This window comes from Glycine max, chromosome 11 (genome assembly GCF_000004515.6).
Source record: "Glycine max cultivar Williams 82 chromosome 11, Glycine_max_v4.0, whole genome shotgun sequence".
NCBI lineage: Eukaryota > Viridiplantae > Streptophyta > Magnoliopsida > Fabales > Fabaceae > Glycine > Glycine max.
The window spans coordinates 14,820,472-14,836,296 of NC_038247.2; the positions used below are offsets into that span (position 1 = coordinate 14,820,472).

At 28.9% G+C, this 15,825-nt stretch overlaps 1 protein-coding gene across 1 annotated transcript; it reads right to left on the minus strand.

Moving 5' to 3' along the window:
• Nucleotides 1-5,842: 5,842 nt before the first annotated feature.
• Nucleotides 5,843-7,354, minus strand: LOC100811293 (E3 ubiquitin-protein ligase PUB24). The gene has a single exon (XM_003539102.5). The coding sequence runs from the start codon at nt 7,232-7,234 to the stop codon at nt 5,981-5,983; it is 1,254 nt and encodes a 417-aa protein (XP_003539150.1). The 5' UTR covers nt 7,235-7,354; the 3' UTR covers nt 5,843-5,980.
• Nucleotides 7,355-15,825: the final 8,471 nt, after the last annotated feature.

The following is a 15,825-nucleotide window of genomic DNA, read 5'->3' on the forward strand; positions in this document are numbered from 1 at the left end:
AAACATAACCTAAATTTTAAAATTTAACTAAACCACTCTTAAAATACTTTATTGTAATACTAATTCTCATAATTATTCATAATTTTACCCCTAATAAACCTACTTGTGTCATAGATTTATCAATCAACATACTTCATTACATTTTTAAAAAAATTTCTTCAATAATGCACTCCCATATTAGATTCATGGTTGTCAATACTGGACCGGATCAGCTGGTTGAACCGATAGCTTTTCCGGTCGATTTAAATCCCATTGAATTGATCATGAACAGAAGAACTTGGGCAAGAACTCACAAAACTACTAAAAATCGGTGATTGGACTAGTTTTGATGGTTTGACGAAAATCACAATTTTTAAATTTTTTTTGCTAATTGATTTTATTTACTATTGTTGAAATTAAAATATTATGATATATTAGATTTACTTTCATATATAACTCACTTTGAAGTGAAGTTTAATTTTTAATATTATAAATTTATACATATCATGTTATTTTTTATTTAATATTTCTTAATATATTATAATAAATAAAAAATAGTATTTTACTCGACTCCAATTCAACTATAATTGAACCATTGAATCTTTACTAGTTTAATGACCGGTCTAGTTCCCATAACATTAGTTAGATTAGAACAAAACACATAAAAATTGTCAACGAAATAGAAAAATTCCTCCTTCACATAGCCTACATATGCACCATCATCACGAACAAAACCATTCTAGACGATTGTTGTGGGTAGACATAAAGGCCTCGATACTTTTAAATTAGGAGAGTTCCTATTGTCACTATTAATACTATTGACACTACTCACATGGATTAAATATTTTTTTTCTTTCAAAAATACTCTTTTTATAGAAACATGAATAAGTGGAAAAATGCACAATAAAAACATGTTTTCATTGTGTAAAATAAGGGTGTGAAAATTTTACAATGAAAAAATGATTTCATTATGTATTTTGTCAATGAAATGTGTATTTATTTTACACCCCTTTTACATAATGAAAATATGATTTTGTTGTGTATTTTTTATGAATTTTTTTAATTAATCATAATGCAAGTTAACTTTTTTAAAAATAATCAATTAATTGTGATATAATCTATCATTTTAATAATAAATAATATTTTTTAAAATTAAAAATTGAATTAATTGGATAGAAATTAAAAAACTGAATTAATTATTATATGAATTATCTTTATTAACAATAATCAAATCAATTTATGATATTAATTTAATTACAATTAAAAATGGAAACTTATGTCTAAATTACAGTTTTTTCATAAAAATTTAATGAAACATAGTCATGTTTTAATCGTGTAAGAGAATGTAAAAAAAAATACAAAGAAAATATGATTTTGTTGGCAAAATACATATCAGAATCATACTTACATTGGGCATTTTTTATTTTTGCACTCTCTCATACACAACAAAAATATGATTTTATCCTGAACTTTGCCAACAAAAGGTAAATTTTTTTTACCAAGTCTTCGATATGTTCAATGAAATAGAGGGGAAGAGAAAATAATGTGAGAGAGGAAGGAAAATGGTGGGGGTGTCATGATGGAAGAGTGAGGGAGGAAGGAATAGAGAAGGGTTAAGGGTGTAGGAAAGTCAGAAGGGTAGGATGGTGATTTAGCTATGGTTAGTAGTGTCATTACTAAAGTTGGTAGTGGTAATATCAGCCCCTTTAATTAGTTGTCTTTGTTTTTGGTTGAATTGGGCCTCGTTATGGGTTTAAGTAAGTAAAAATTGTATGTCTTGGTTTTGAACCGAAAATATAACTTAGTGTTGCTGTGTTGGTACATTTTATTAAAATAAAATAGACATAACTATTTTTTTAGAGAAGAAAGAAATAAAAACACTGTTATAAAATGATAACAAAAGATGTTTTAAGCATCTAAATAAATAAAAAATCTTCTAAAATTAACTAATGTTAAATAGGACTAGGGACAACAACTAAAGTTAGAAAGCAAAAATCCTATTGCCCAGAATTTATAGGAAGCATTTATTTTACGGAATTTTATTGGATTTTTGAAAATATAGAGATGAGAATATATATTCTCATATTTGTTAGAATGTAATTCAAAAATATTCTTAGGCATAATTTATTTTTAGGAATTCATATTATACATGTTTTTTCATCTTCATATTCTCATGAAAAGGAGTGAATCTTATATTCTCATGGGAATGTTTAAAATATTTTGTCATTTTTTCTATTCTCCCCCATTATCTATTTATTCAATAAATTTAAAAATATTTCCACGAATTAAAAGTATTTATCAAATATCTTTAATATCAATAACATTTTTGGAAATATTATTCCCAAAAATATAATCAAAATCCTGAAACAAAAGTAATAATAATCGAAACAATAACCAGCACAGACTTTAATTATGGCTCGCTACAATAACATATATTTAATTTGCATAATTTTTTTTTATTCTTAGTAGTGATGCCTTGTTTAGTTTATTATGCCTTGCCTTATTAACTAAAATTATTATTCTTAAGAGGTACCCCTCCTACACATCATTACATAAGAAACACCACCCTGACAAATTAGGAGTTTTATAAGTAAACTTAAGACACACACAAAAATTATCTCCAATTCTCTCTCTCTATATATATATTTTAATTGACACTTACTTCTTAAACATTTGAGTCCTTGTAAAATGTAAATACTTCACCGGAGCTTAACTTACCAATAATCATTAGAAATTTTTTTGTATTACTTCGAATATTCTCCACCTTAAGTTGGTGCTGAAAATAAGTCACCCACTTTGCATCATTCTCATTTAAATAAATGACAGACGAGGGCATAAAACATTAAGATGTGATGGTTTACCCATCATATATACATTTGCTTGAATCATACTTTGACTGGTAAACAAGAAGCTTTAGGCTGGAAAATTATACGTATGACCATCGCTGTCTACTTGGTGAATCAAATTGTTTGGCTACAAGTGTAGCTATCAAATTATTTTCTAAAAAAAAAACAGAAAACAAACTATCAAAGATAACCCCAACAGTTTGTTATACGTGAACATTAAAATTAAAATTATATATAATTCAAATGAAAAAACTAATACTATTTGACTAGGCAATTAAATAAGCGAGATTATGTAAAAAAAGACGATATTTTTTCTTCTCAAGATAATAGCACAACAAGAAAATATCTATGCTTAATGAGGCTTAAATTATCTTAATTGAACTTTTATATATATATATATATATATATATATATATATATATATATATATATATATATATATATGAAATTAACTAATATGAAAATGGTTAAATTATTTTTTCTTTTTCAAATTTATTACTTAGGTTTAATTTAATTCTCTATTTTTTAAAATCAATTTAATTTGATTTTATAATTTTAAAATCAATTCATTTTTTGGGAGATGTGTATTTTGTAGTGATTTAAAATCACTTGCTAATAATTTTGAGATGTCATAAAATGTGATTTTTTATAATTTAGATTAAAGAACCAAATTAAATCAATTTAAAAAATTAGAAAATCAAATTAAACTAAAAAAATTAGAGAATAAATTAAATCTAAAAAATAAATTAAAAAAATTTAAAAATAATTTAACCTATAAAAATTAAAAAATTAATTCAATAGTTTTTTATAATTTGTAAATGGCCCCACACACACGCGCACACGCACACACTTTGATTAATTTGCGATAACGCAACACATAAGAGTAAGACTAGAACAAATCAACTAAAGATAGATTATTCAATTCAATGGGTTACATACCTCATTTGGATTTGACTGTCAAACTGTGATCGTAATCCATGAAAGTGACATACACGATCAGTATTTGAGCCATTAGTTTCTAACGAAACATCGGTGTTGTGGTCTTATTCTCAAAATTCTTTTATTATTCAGCTAATAACTTTCTTATATACCCCAACTCTAGTTATTCTTAATTGTTTGACAGAGGAGTATACCCTAAAATGCCCGAAATCAGGTGTCAGAATATTCTTAATTATAACAAATTTTAATTTTGAAAAACTAATAAATTAATTATTGACGACCCATACAAGAAGACTTGTCATATTCATCTGGTAATGTGGGGAATTAATTCTTGCGATATAATAATAAGGCTAAAAATAATTAACGACATTTTTGAAAGCCCTTGTATGATCATATATGCTTCTTTTGTTTTGTTTTTTAAGAATCACAAGACTTTTCCACGCATACAGGCAATTTAATTGGTTCTAGCAAAAAACATTGATGGGGTGAATGTTCTTAATAAGATTTTTTTTTTCATACTCCAAATTTGGATGCAAAATTTATTAAATGGAAATCAACCATATATACACACATATCATTTTGAAGCAATAACTCATTGGTATGAAACTTATTTTTTTGAAAAAAAAAGGTAATATATATGACTTTTATGAACGAGTCCTTTTTTTATTAAAAGTATTCTTAATTAAGCATACATATTTAAAAATTATAATAATTATGTAATTTTTTTTAAAAAAGCTTTCAAAATATGCTAATATTTAATAAGTTAAAATAGTAACTCTTAAAAGAATATTTCAATTTTTTAAGCTTAAACCATATCTTTTACTTACAAAGCCAAAATATTTTTTTAGATAATTCAAAGTCATGTAATTTGATTAAATACTCAATAAGTTTGCATGTTTATTTTGTAATAAAGTGAAACTGAGAGTTAGCATACACACCTTTCGTTGCAAAACACTTTTAAGTTTTAACGTATAAAATAAGTCAATCTCTTGATAATTTTCACCACGTTTATGTTATTTGAAAAAGAATTAAAAACATTGACGTGTTTTGGCCAAATCACCACGTATTATATATTACCTACGAACATGAGTAGGTAAAGTAACACAAGAAATCGACACAAGTGTTTTGTCGGCTGCTAATGCTAGTATGTATATTCATCCCTAATCAACCTTAAACAATTTTCTTTCGGTTATGAAATAATTAATTCATACGAGCAATCACCTTTTTCCCTTTTTGATGCAGTCGTCTCTGCGCAATTGCCAGGAAATTAATATATTATCAATGATCAAATATTCCAAATCTTTTTAACTTGAATCAAAGTGTTGCTACTTGCCTACTTGCTATGTTTAAAGTACTGTGAATGTATAAAGGTGTTTTAAAAGTTTTAAAGGGAACGCAAGATTGTTTGGATAAGGAATATTTTAAGAATTTATAGGTTAAATATTTAAGTTTTGAATTTGTAAATATAAAATATTGACTAATTAATGCGATTTTAAAAGAATGCGTTGAGAATTTTAAAATTATGAATGAATTAAAGAATAAATATTGGTCAATAATGTACTGTAAAGTAAAATTTTATTTACCATTAAATTAAAGTAAGTTAAATTTATTAAGTGTTTTAAATCAGATCAATAGTGTAAATAAAAAACATACTCTTAATTGTCATTTTATATACACTATTTTACTAGAATGTTTTAAAGGATTTTTTTAAAAACTATAACATCATTTATGCTTTTACTCGTTTCATTATTTTTATGTCTTATTCCATCAGAACTTCTATACAAATCAATGATATAAAACTAAGCAAAACATATTTCTGTACGTCAATATCATATTTTCATCAGTCAGGTATCGTATTGATCTAAGTACCTAAGTTTTCTCCACTGAAAGAAGCCAGGGAAAAGTTCCTTTCTTCAAATTATACACTTGGTTCTTCAATACAAAGCTCAATCCGGATAATATTACTAGAATTTCTCCAATGTATATAAAAAAATAAATTATTATATGATCTCAGACCGTGTTTATGATTCTGATCAGTTTACATATGATACGATATATAATCTAAGATTTTCAATTTATAAAAAAAGAGTTAACAACAATGTATTATATGTTAGATAGGTTAGGACCATACTAATCCTAGACCATACAACAATTTCTCATATACAAGTCCCTCACTCTAGCTAGTTTAGAAAATGTAGTTGGGGATTAGACTTTGATCACCTTTGGTGCCTAGTGAACAAATACAATTGTATGCAAGGAGAATTGTTCCAAACTTTGGAGTGCAACCTAAGGATGTCTCTTGCTTTCTCTTTCAAATAAGAAGCACAATCAGCTTGCATAAGCATGCAAAGCTTTGACACAGCTCCAACCCTCAACATCTCTAGAACAACCTCATTTGATGCTGAAAACTTGGCTATAACTGAAAACACATGAATTGCTCTGTCATCAGTGGCAGCAGAAACCCTCAAAACCCTCTTTGAAACCACTGCAATGGCCGCGGCGTGTCGCAGAAACTGTTCTCTTCCATCAGCACAAGAACACAGGAGTGCCAGAAGGTTGAATATGAGTTCTGTCATGTTCTTCTCTGGCTTCTCTAGCTCAAGCTCTATGAGTTCTGTGACTGCACCTGCTTCAACAATCCTTGTTCTGTTTCTACCTGAAGTGCTAGTTTCTGTAAGCACACACAAAGCTGATTTAATGGCTTGTTGAGAGAGTAGTGCTCTCTTTCTCAAAACTCTCACAATTTCCTTGAAGAATTCAAGGCCTAAACTCCCCAAAAGGGTTGAGTCAGCAGCAACTTCAATTGTCAACTTCAAAAGGGGCATTGCTTCGTTCACCATCTTGATGTTGTTGTCATCCAAATGAACCTTCAAAATCCAAGTCAAGGAGTTGATGAAGTCCAAGTTGTTCTCCCCAACTAGAGTACTTTTCATGCTACTTTGATCATTGCTCCAAAGAACATGAACAATTCTCAAAACCTTTTCTATGCAAGTGGTGTTGTTTAAATTTGTGTTTCCTTCTTTGAAACTCTTGTTAATCAATTTGATCATGGCCTTAGCCACACCAGCCTCAGCCATGCAGATTCTGTTCCTCTCAGTTGTAGCCAAGCCATGCAACTTCTCCAATGATTTTTGATAAGAACAAGGAACCTCAAGACCCTTGAGAAGCTTCTGAACTTGGACCATGCTCAAAGGCGTTTTCGGGGTCGGAATTCGATCAACACCGTTGGAAGTGTTTGCTGAACACCAAGCTTGAATCAACCTCCGAAGAGTGTGGTTAGGTGTTAAGTATTGAGAGCTTCTCGGCAAGGGTTGTTTGGAAACAGGACACACACAATCTTTGGCCTTAAGCAACCACTTCTCTATGCTTTCTCTATCATATGTTATGCCTGTCACAGTGGTCACAGGGTCCTCCATGATCTGAAACGAAATGGGACAAACAAAATATTGAGGGATCTCAACTTCTGCCATTGTGCAAAAAGAAATAACAAATGAAATTATGTGTTTTGAAATGATTGTGCTTTTGGAGAATATAGGAAGAATAGGAAAAAGAGTTGCTTCTTTTGGTAAGGGATTGCTGTTGAATAAATACTAAGGTCTAAGAAGATTTATATACATATATATATTATAGTATAGAAATGACGTTTTATTGATAAAGCCATGATGACGATGATGTTGGTGTATAAAAGCATGGCCTAAATTTTCCTTGATTTTTACCGGTCATAGATGCTGATTACTACTTTTATGTTAGTCAATGTTGCTTTGGGTGGTCAAACTCAAACCTTTTAATTTATAGTGGCTTGATCAAGTGCATTATTTTTGTGAGGGGTTTGAATATTTTTAGAAGCATGAATGGATTTTCCAAGTGTGCAGTGTGCACCATGCATTGCCACGTGGCGTGTTAGTAATGGCTGTTTGTCTGTTAGGTCGACTTCTAATAATACTGTTGCTTTGATGAGTTCTTGTGTTTCAAACCATCCAAGGGAGGAAATTTCTGAATTCGGATATGGTGGCGGAGTTAAATTCACGCTAAAATAATCGGTGTTTAAAACAATTATTTACTGTTCTTTGCTTTGAACTTACTTAAATTATATTCCTTTTGTTCTTATCTGAATTTAATTATCTAATTCGTCATAATTAAAAAATAATAATTAATTTTGTTAATAGTAATAAATTTTTCCTAAGTTTATATTTTTTTTAAAATAATTATTGTAATTAATACTATACTCAATGTTTTAATTGTTTGCTAGTGTAATTAATTAGGAATATTTTAGTTTAACAGTGATAATAATGAAAAAAATATTATGAATTGTATCTTTTAAAAAGAAATCAATATTATTTTTAATTTGAGTCTAATAAATAAAAATAATGTAGAAAATATTTGAATTGGTGGTAATTAATTAAATTAATATTTTAAATAATAAATTAATATAATAATCATAAAACAAATACAACTTCAAGGACCCAATTGAAAAAATATTTAAGAACTTAATTGAAAATTGTCATATAGTTCACAGTCCTACCAATTAATTTAATCTTTTAAATATAAATATATGTTTAAAAATTGTTTATTATTTTTTTGTTTCAACTTATTTACTATTTTTAGAAAAAATATATTTTAGAAAATATTCATGGATAGTCGTAGATACTTGTCTATATCCATAATAAGATTCAAGGATATCTACTTAATGAATAACCGCATACCAGATGAATTTTCATCTAACAAGACAAGTGTAAGAAGATTTACTACTCATGTTCACTCCATCTTGTTGTCTTAATTCCCTAGTCTAATTCTCCTTGCGATCCTTTGTTGCTAAAACATTTATCTTGAGTCCAAATACATGCTACTATACACATTTTTATGTCTTTATCAGGTAAATTATAACGAAAGATGATAACGAAATAAGTTGGGACAAATTTGACTAGTCCTCGCTCATTCCTACCCTAATTAAAGGTAGGATAGGATTAAAGCAAAAGGATATAAAAAAAATTAATATTCAATCGCATTTCCATCAGGGTTGGAGAAATCCACGAGGAACCTGGCCACCTTTTTTAAAAATTTTGATTTTTTATATAATTTCAAACAAATTATATGCTAACTTTTAATTATATTTTTATTTAAATTTAAAAAACATACAAAAATTAGTAAACAAAAATGATTCATGATAATATGAAATATAAAAAATATATTTTTTAATAAATTGTGTGTTTTCAATTTTATTATTTATTATAGTAATTAATTTATATTTTAATAATTATAATACTATACTATAAAAATATTCTTAAATCTTTATATATATATATATATATATATAATGTGGGGCGGTTTGAATTTGAGCACGACTTCAATTGAAAAAAGTGAAGAAAACCTCGATCTGATCAAAGCAAATTTATTTTTCGTCAAAATTAGATTTAAACGGGTATTCTCATGTTCAAATTTAATTGTTGTGTCTAATTATAAGAATCAATTATTTTTCTTATAACATGTTTTAATATAAATATTTATTTGAAAGTAATTTTTTCTTAAATAAAATTAGAGAATGACAAGATGAGGGACAGAAATATATCAACTATGTAGACACATAACTCTCCACCATCCGCACTCCGAATAACATTAAACAAAAGAAGTCAAACAAGAAATAAAATGAAAAAACTAGACCTAAGACCCATCAATAAAACTCTAGTAATATATTGTTAGGGAGGGCATTCCTATTAGACATGAACTCATGTTTAACAAAACTAGAAACATGATCCCACTGGTTAAAGCTAGAATTTGAGTTTGCCCCACGGTTAGCTAATAAATCTGCACAAAAATTTTCTTTTCTAAAAAAATATGAGATAAGAACTAGCAAAATTATATTGTGTTCCATAAAGCCAAAAAATAATTTTCCCAACGCCTCCGAATGGTCCAAGGAACCAACCAATGGTCTTTGAAGACTTGAATGACATAATATTAGATAGAGAGGTCTAATATAGTCTGTTGAACGGTGTGAATAACTTAGCTCTAAATATGTTGTACGTACCTGTGATTTCCACGTATAAAATCATATAGTTTAAAATTAATTCTAACAAAAACAATTTTACCAAATTTTAAAATAAGATTTCATTTTATTATGTTATTAATTTAAATATTTTTAAAGTAATTATTACAAAAATTTATCTGACAATTCATAATTGAATGTAATCTAAAAAAACATTTATAATTTTAGCGTCATGAAAATAAAATTTCTCAAAAAAACTAATAACTTAAAAAAAATGTTTATTTATGCAATAAACTTATATTTCATGCAAATGAATTTCTTAGTTTTTACTTTCTAGAATATGAAACTATGAATTTCTTTTTTTTTAAAAAAAAAAGAATATGAAACTATGAATGAGAGGTTTCTGTGCTTTTTTACTTTCGTTATGTGTATATTTTTGACCCAGCAGGAAGCATATTCGGCTCAGTGAGAGTTTAAACTTTATAGGTTTCATATAAGAGAGGTTTTTGAGATTTAGTTTGAATTCAACCTGAGCACGACAGCAAGGGCCACAATGTCGGTTTTAAGAAATGAAATGAAATTAACAAAGTGTCAATTAAGGTTAAACGGTGATATATTCAATAATATTCAAGTTTGATTTTCTCACATCTTTTTTCTTATGTTCTTTTAACAATATTTTTTTTTTCTTCATCTCATTACCAATTATATCTTACATTTTTTTTTTCTCTTCTCGAAGCCTATCTCACACGGGTGTGAAAAATCATCTTTGAACATTTATTATATTATATATGCGAGAGCTACTTTAGATTTTAGAAATTGGGATAAACACAAAATATGAGTACAAATCAAGTGGCCTTCATGTGTGGGGCTTGATATGTACATTTGCGAGGCTTGGTTGCCTTCGAGTTTTATCCAACACATTTTATTACCGAGTCAGACATGCTGTCGTCACGTAAGGATAAATTAAAGAGAAAAATTACATATTCTAATTAATTAAGGCATTTGTTTCCAGCTATTCAATCTTGCATGTTATATTATAAAAAAAATCATTCCAAAATATAAATTTATGTTTTAGAATAGACATGTTAAAATGTAATAAAAGATGCAAGATTCAAATAAGAAAATGTAAAATTGAAATGACATGAATTAAATATTTTCATAGGCCCACCAAAAAAAAATTGATCTCCATAAAGTAAGAGTGATTGATGCATAATGCGTGGACAGCTATAGGTGGAAGGATATCTAACGTTTAAAAAAAATAATTATTGATGCAAAATCATTAGGTCAGTCTGATAGTTAAATATTTGAATTATATACATATAAGTTATAAATTTGAATATCAGTGCGACAAGACTATTGTACATTTTCCCTTAAGAAAAGGACTATTATACACTGAAAATGAAAAGTGATTGATGATTATTTTCAGGTGATGGCTCTTATCTCTACCCAAAAAAAAAAAAAGATGATGGTCCTTATGCATGACTAGTGTAATTTTGTAATCAAGCAGATGATAATGGCGACTTCGTTTTCTCTATTACTGAATTAGGTTAACAAATGGTTTAGGAAATAGAAAGAGATGAAATCAACGTTTTGTTTTGGCTTTTTGCACATAGACGGATAAGTGTCGAATCCTTGTTCACCGTCCAAGGAAAAAAGCGTCATAGGCGCCGATCGAAGATGGCACTTCAATTAATTAAGATCAAGTCTATCCATGTTGAGGAGAATTTTTCAGAGAAAATTTTAATAAAAAGAGAGAATGTGAAAAGGGTGTCAGAATAGAATGAGCACAATAATAAGACATGCTCCTTCTATGATGGTTGTTGGAAATGGAAAAGGGAATGGAGAATGATTTACAATCGCGCGCAGCCATTTTGGGGGTCTTGTCTAAAATAATTCAATAAACTATTGAAACTTTACATATTAGTAGCATATGTTCAAATCGAAATCAGCGTTTGAATTATTCTTTAAGATTATATACCTCGAACATTTTAGTTTTTGTCATTGTAATTTTTTTTTTGTTAATTATTAATTTCATTAAAAGTTATACATTTTAGTCATCTTTTTACTTTATATTTTTATTGTTATATTTTTTATTATTAATTATTAGTATAAATTATTTATTAACTTTATTGATAATTTATCTTCATCATCAAACCACTTAACTGATGATATTTAATTGAGTCAAAAATGGAAACTCGCAGATGATTTGAAAATCCTATAAACTTAAGTACCAGACACATACATGTTGAAGATTACTTTTTGAGATCATATGTTAAGGTATATCCTTCTTTTTTTAGAAGATGTTAAGGTATATCCTATTGGATCCTTTTTTCGTGATAAATTCAACATTAAAGGGCATTTATTTTTCTGGGACGGGGGAGGGGAAGTTCCAGGATCTTATTTTATTTTTTAATAGTTGAAAGATAAGGCCCATAGTATAGGCCTTACAATTGGAATGGAAAAAGGGATAAGAAAAGGGCAACATATTAGAAAATTCACTTCTTTTTTTTTCTCGTTTTAAATGTGTTGGACCTTGTGGCCTCAATAATCTTAAGAGGGATAAGCTTAGAATGCAGCAGAAGCAACAACAATCAATTTAACAATGTTCTTTAAACATGCAAGACACAATTAATTGCAACAAAATAAATAAGATTAGGGAAGAGAGAATGCAAACACAATTTTATATTGGTTCGGTCACTTCGCGTGCCTATGTCCAGTACTCAAGCAACCCACTTGAGATTTCCACTATCTTTGTAAATTCCTTTACAAAGTCTAAACCACACATAGACAATCCATTCCTTGTGTTCAGATGCTTTACAACAAGAGACTTACAGTCTCTTAACCAATCTCATTGAATAAGAAGAATGGAAGAAAAATTCTCTCTTCAAGACAAGAATATTACAATGAATATCATGTAAGAATCCTTATAGATTTTGCAAGTGTTTGGTCAAGGATTTCTTTTGAGAGAGCATTTGACAACGAAGTTCTTTTGGAATCTCTCTCATTGTCTTTTGAGAGGATAAGACATTTTTACCAAGCAAAACTCTCTCTTCAATTTCGTCCCAAGTCACACATATATATAGGCCTTTGATGGTCATTCAAAATCCAAATGTTAAGATGTGACTATTGGCGATATTCCTTGAAAATCCTCTCTGGTAATCGATTACAGAATTAGTTTAATCGATTACACAATTGTTTTTCTTGAACAGTTGTGACTCTTTATTTAAAATTTGAATTCCCAACATTCAGAGTCTCTGGTAATCGATTACATATGATGTGTAATCGATTACACACTTTCAAACCATTGGTAATCGATTACATGTATTGGTAATCGATTACATGTGCCTTGAATGACTTGAAACCTTTCATTGTGAGGCAATGCTTGATCTTGAAGAAATCTTGAATCAAGGCTTTGTTTGTTGAAACAATCTTGTATTAATCTTGAAGCAAAATGAGTCTTGTTTGATTCTTCTTTTGACATCATCAAAATCATGTATACATACATTCACATTCTCCCCCTTTTTGATGATGACAAACATGTGATTTCTTCTCAACACCATCAAAGCTTGCATGATTTACATTCTCCCCCTTTCTCAAGCAAATTCTTAATTCTTCTTGACATCATCAAAATCTTCATGATTTACATTCTCCCCCTTTTTGATGATGACAACCACCTGTAGGTTAGGAGCAACAACAAAGAAAAAATATCTATTTGCATATAGTTTACTCTCCCATGGTTTTGCAATGATTGCTTATATGAGACAGTTGAAGATTTCATATTTTTCATATGTAAACAAATTGTCTCATAAACAATAGATGATTTTTCTTACTATTTTATCTTTTATCTTTATGTATACATGATTTTGATGATGTCAAAAGAAGAATCAAACAAGGCTTATTTTGCTTCAAGATTAATACAAGATTGTTTCAACAAACAAAGCCTTGATTCAAGATTTCTTCAAGATCAAGCCTTGCCTCACAATGAAAGGTTTCAAGTCATTCAAGGCACATGTAATCGATTACCAATACATGTAATCGATTACCAATGGTTTGAAAGTGTGTAATCGATTACACATCATATGTAATTGATTACCAGAGACTCTGAACGTTGGGAATTCAAATTTAAAATGAAGGGTCACAACTGTTCAAGAAAAACAACTGTGTAATCGATTAAACTAATTTTGTAATCGATTACCAGAGAGGATTTTCAAGGAATATCGCCAACAGTCACATCTTAACATTTGGATTTTGAATGGCCATCAAAGGCCTATATATATGTGTGACTTGGGACGAAATTGAAGAGAGAGTTTTGCTTGGCAAAAATGTCTTATCCTCTCAAAAGATAATGAGAAAGATTCCAAAAGAACTTCGTTGTCAAATGCTCTCTCGAAAGAAATCCTTGACCAAATACTTGCAAAATCTATAAGGATTCTTACATGATCTTCATTGTAATATTCTTCTCTTGAAAAGAGAATTCTTCTTTCATTCTTCTTATTCAATAAGATTGGTTAAGAGACTGTAAGTCTCTTGTTGTAAAGCATCTGAACACAAGGGATGGGTTGTCCCTGTGTGGTTCAGACTTTGTAAAGGAATTTACAAAGATAGTGGAAATCTCAAGTGGGTTGCTTGAGTACTGGACATAGGCCCGGGAAGTGGCCGAACCAGTATAAAATTGTGTTTGCATTCTCTCTTCCCTTATCTTATTTATTTTGTTGCAATCAATTGTGTCTTGCATGTTTAAAGAACATTGTTAAATTGATTGTTATTGCTTCTTCTGCATTCTAAGCCTATCTCTCTTAAGATTATTGAGGCCACAAGGTCCAACAAGTGGTATCAGAGCGGGATTCTTGTATAAAGTTTAAAAACTTCAAGAATAGATATGGCCTCATCCAAATTTCCATTTCCTGAGGGAAATTCTATCAATAGGCTCTTATGTTCAATGGTGAGGGTTATCATTATTGGAAAACCCGAATGCAAATCTTTATAGAAGCCATAGATCTAAAGATATGGGAAGCCATTGAATTTGATTCCTTTATTCCTACAATGGTAGAGAGAAATGCAACTATATAAAAAAAAAACTAGAGCAGAAAGAAGATGATGATGAAAGAAGAAAGAAGAAGATTCCTCTTTAGCCCCAAAATGCTAAGTGCGATCAACTTGGGCACATGAGATTCAATTGTCCTGTGTTTAAAAGAAGAATGGAAAAATCCGACAAGATGAATTTCAAAGAGAAGAAAGAAAAGAAAGGATACATCACTTTGGAAGTTAATGTCATAAATTATTCAAGTGATTCAAAGTAGAAAATCATAAGTCAGGGTATCATGATGAAAGACTATGAAAACGGAGAAGGGCAAAGTCGATACATTGATAACAATTTCTCCAAACACATGGCATGCATCAAATTTTATTCATATTTCTCCCCAAAATAAAGTGGATATGTGATTTATGAAGACAACAAACAAAGGCCACATTTATCCCCAAGAAAAGTGAATATGCGATATATGGAGACAACAAACAAAGGTCACTTGATCAACAACCCCAACAAGTAATATCAAATGATACCAACAGGTCACTTGTCTTTGATTGATTACTTTTGATGCTTGTTTTCTACTTGAGTTTAGACTGTTCTTGATTATTGTGATTGAATTTGATTGACTGTGTTTGATGATTGATTGATTGTATTTTTGATTATGTGTTTGATTGTATTGTCTTTGATGTTTGTTCCTGATTGAGTTTTTGATTGTTTTTAAAGAATCTATTAAACTTTTCAAATTAGTTTCATGTTTTAAGAAAACTATTTCAAATTTAGAAAAGGAAATTTTGAAATTGAAATTTGAAATTTGAAATTGAAAAGTTAAATTTGAAAATTGAAAATTAAAATTTGAAATTTGAAATTAAAATTTGGAAGTTGGAAGTTGGAAGTAGAAGTTATTGGAAGTTGAAAGTTAAAAATGGAAGTTGGAAGTTGGAAATGAAAGTTATTAGAAGTTGAAAGTTGAAAATGCAGGTTGGAAGTTGGAAGTTGGAAGGGGAAGTTACTAAAAGTTGAAGTTGGAAGTTGGAATTTAAAATTTGAAATTT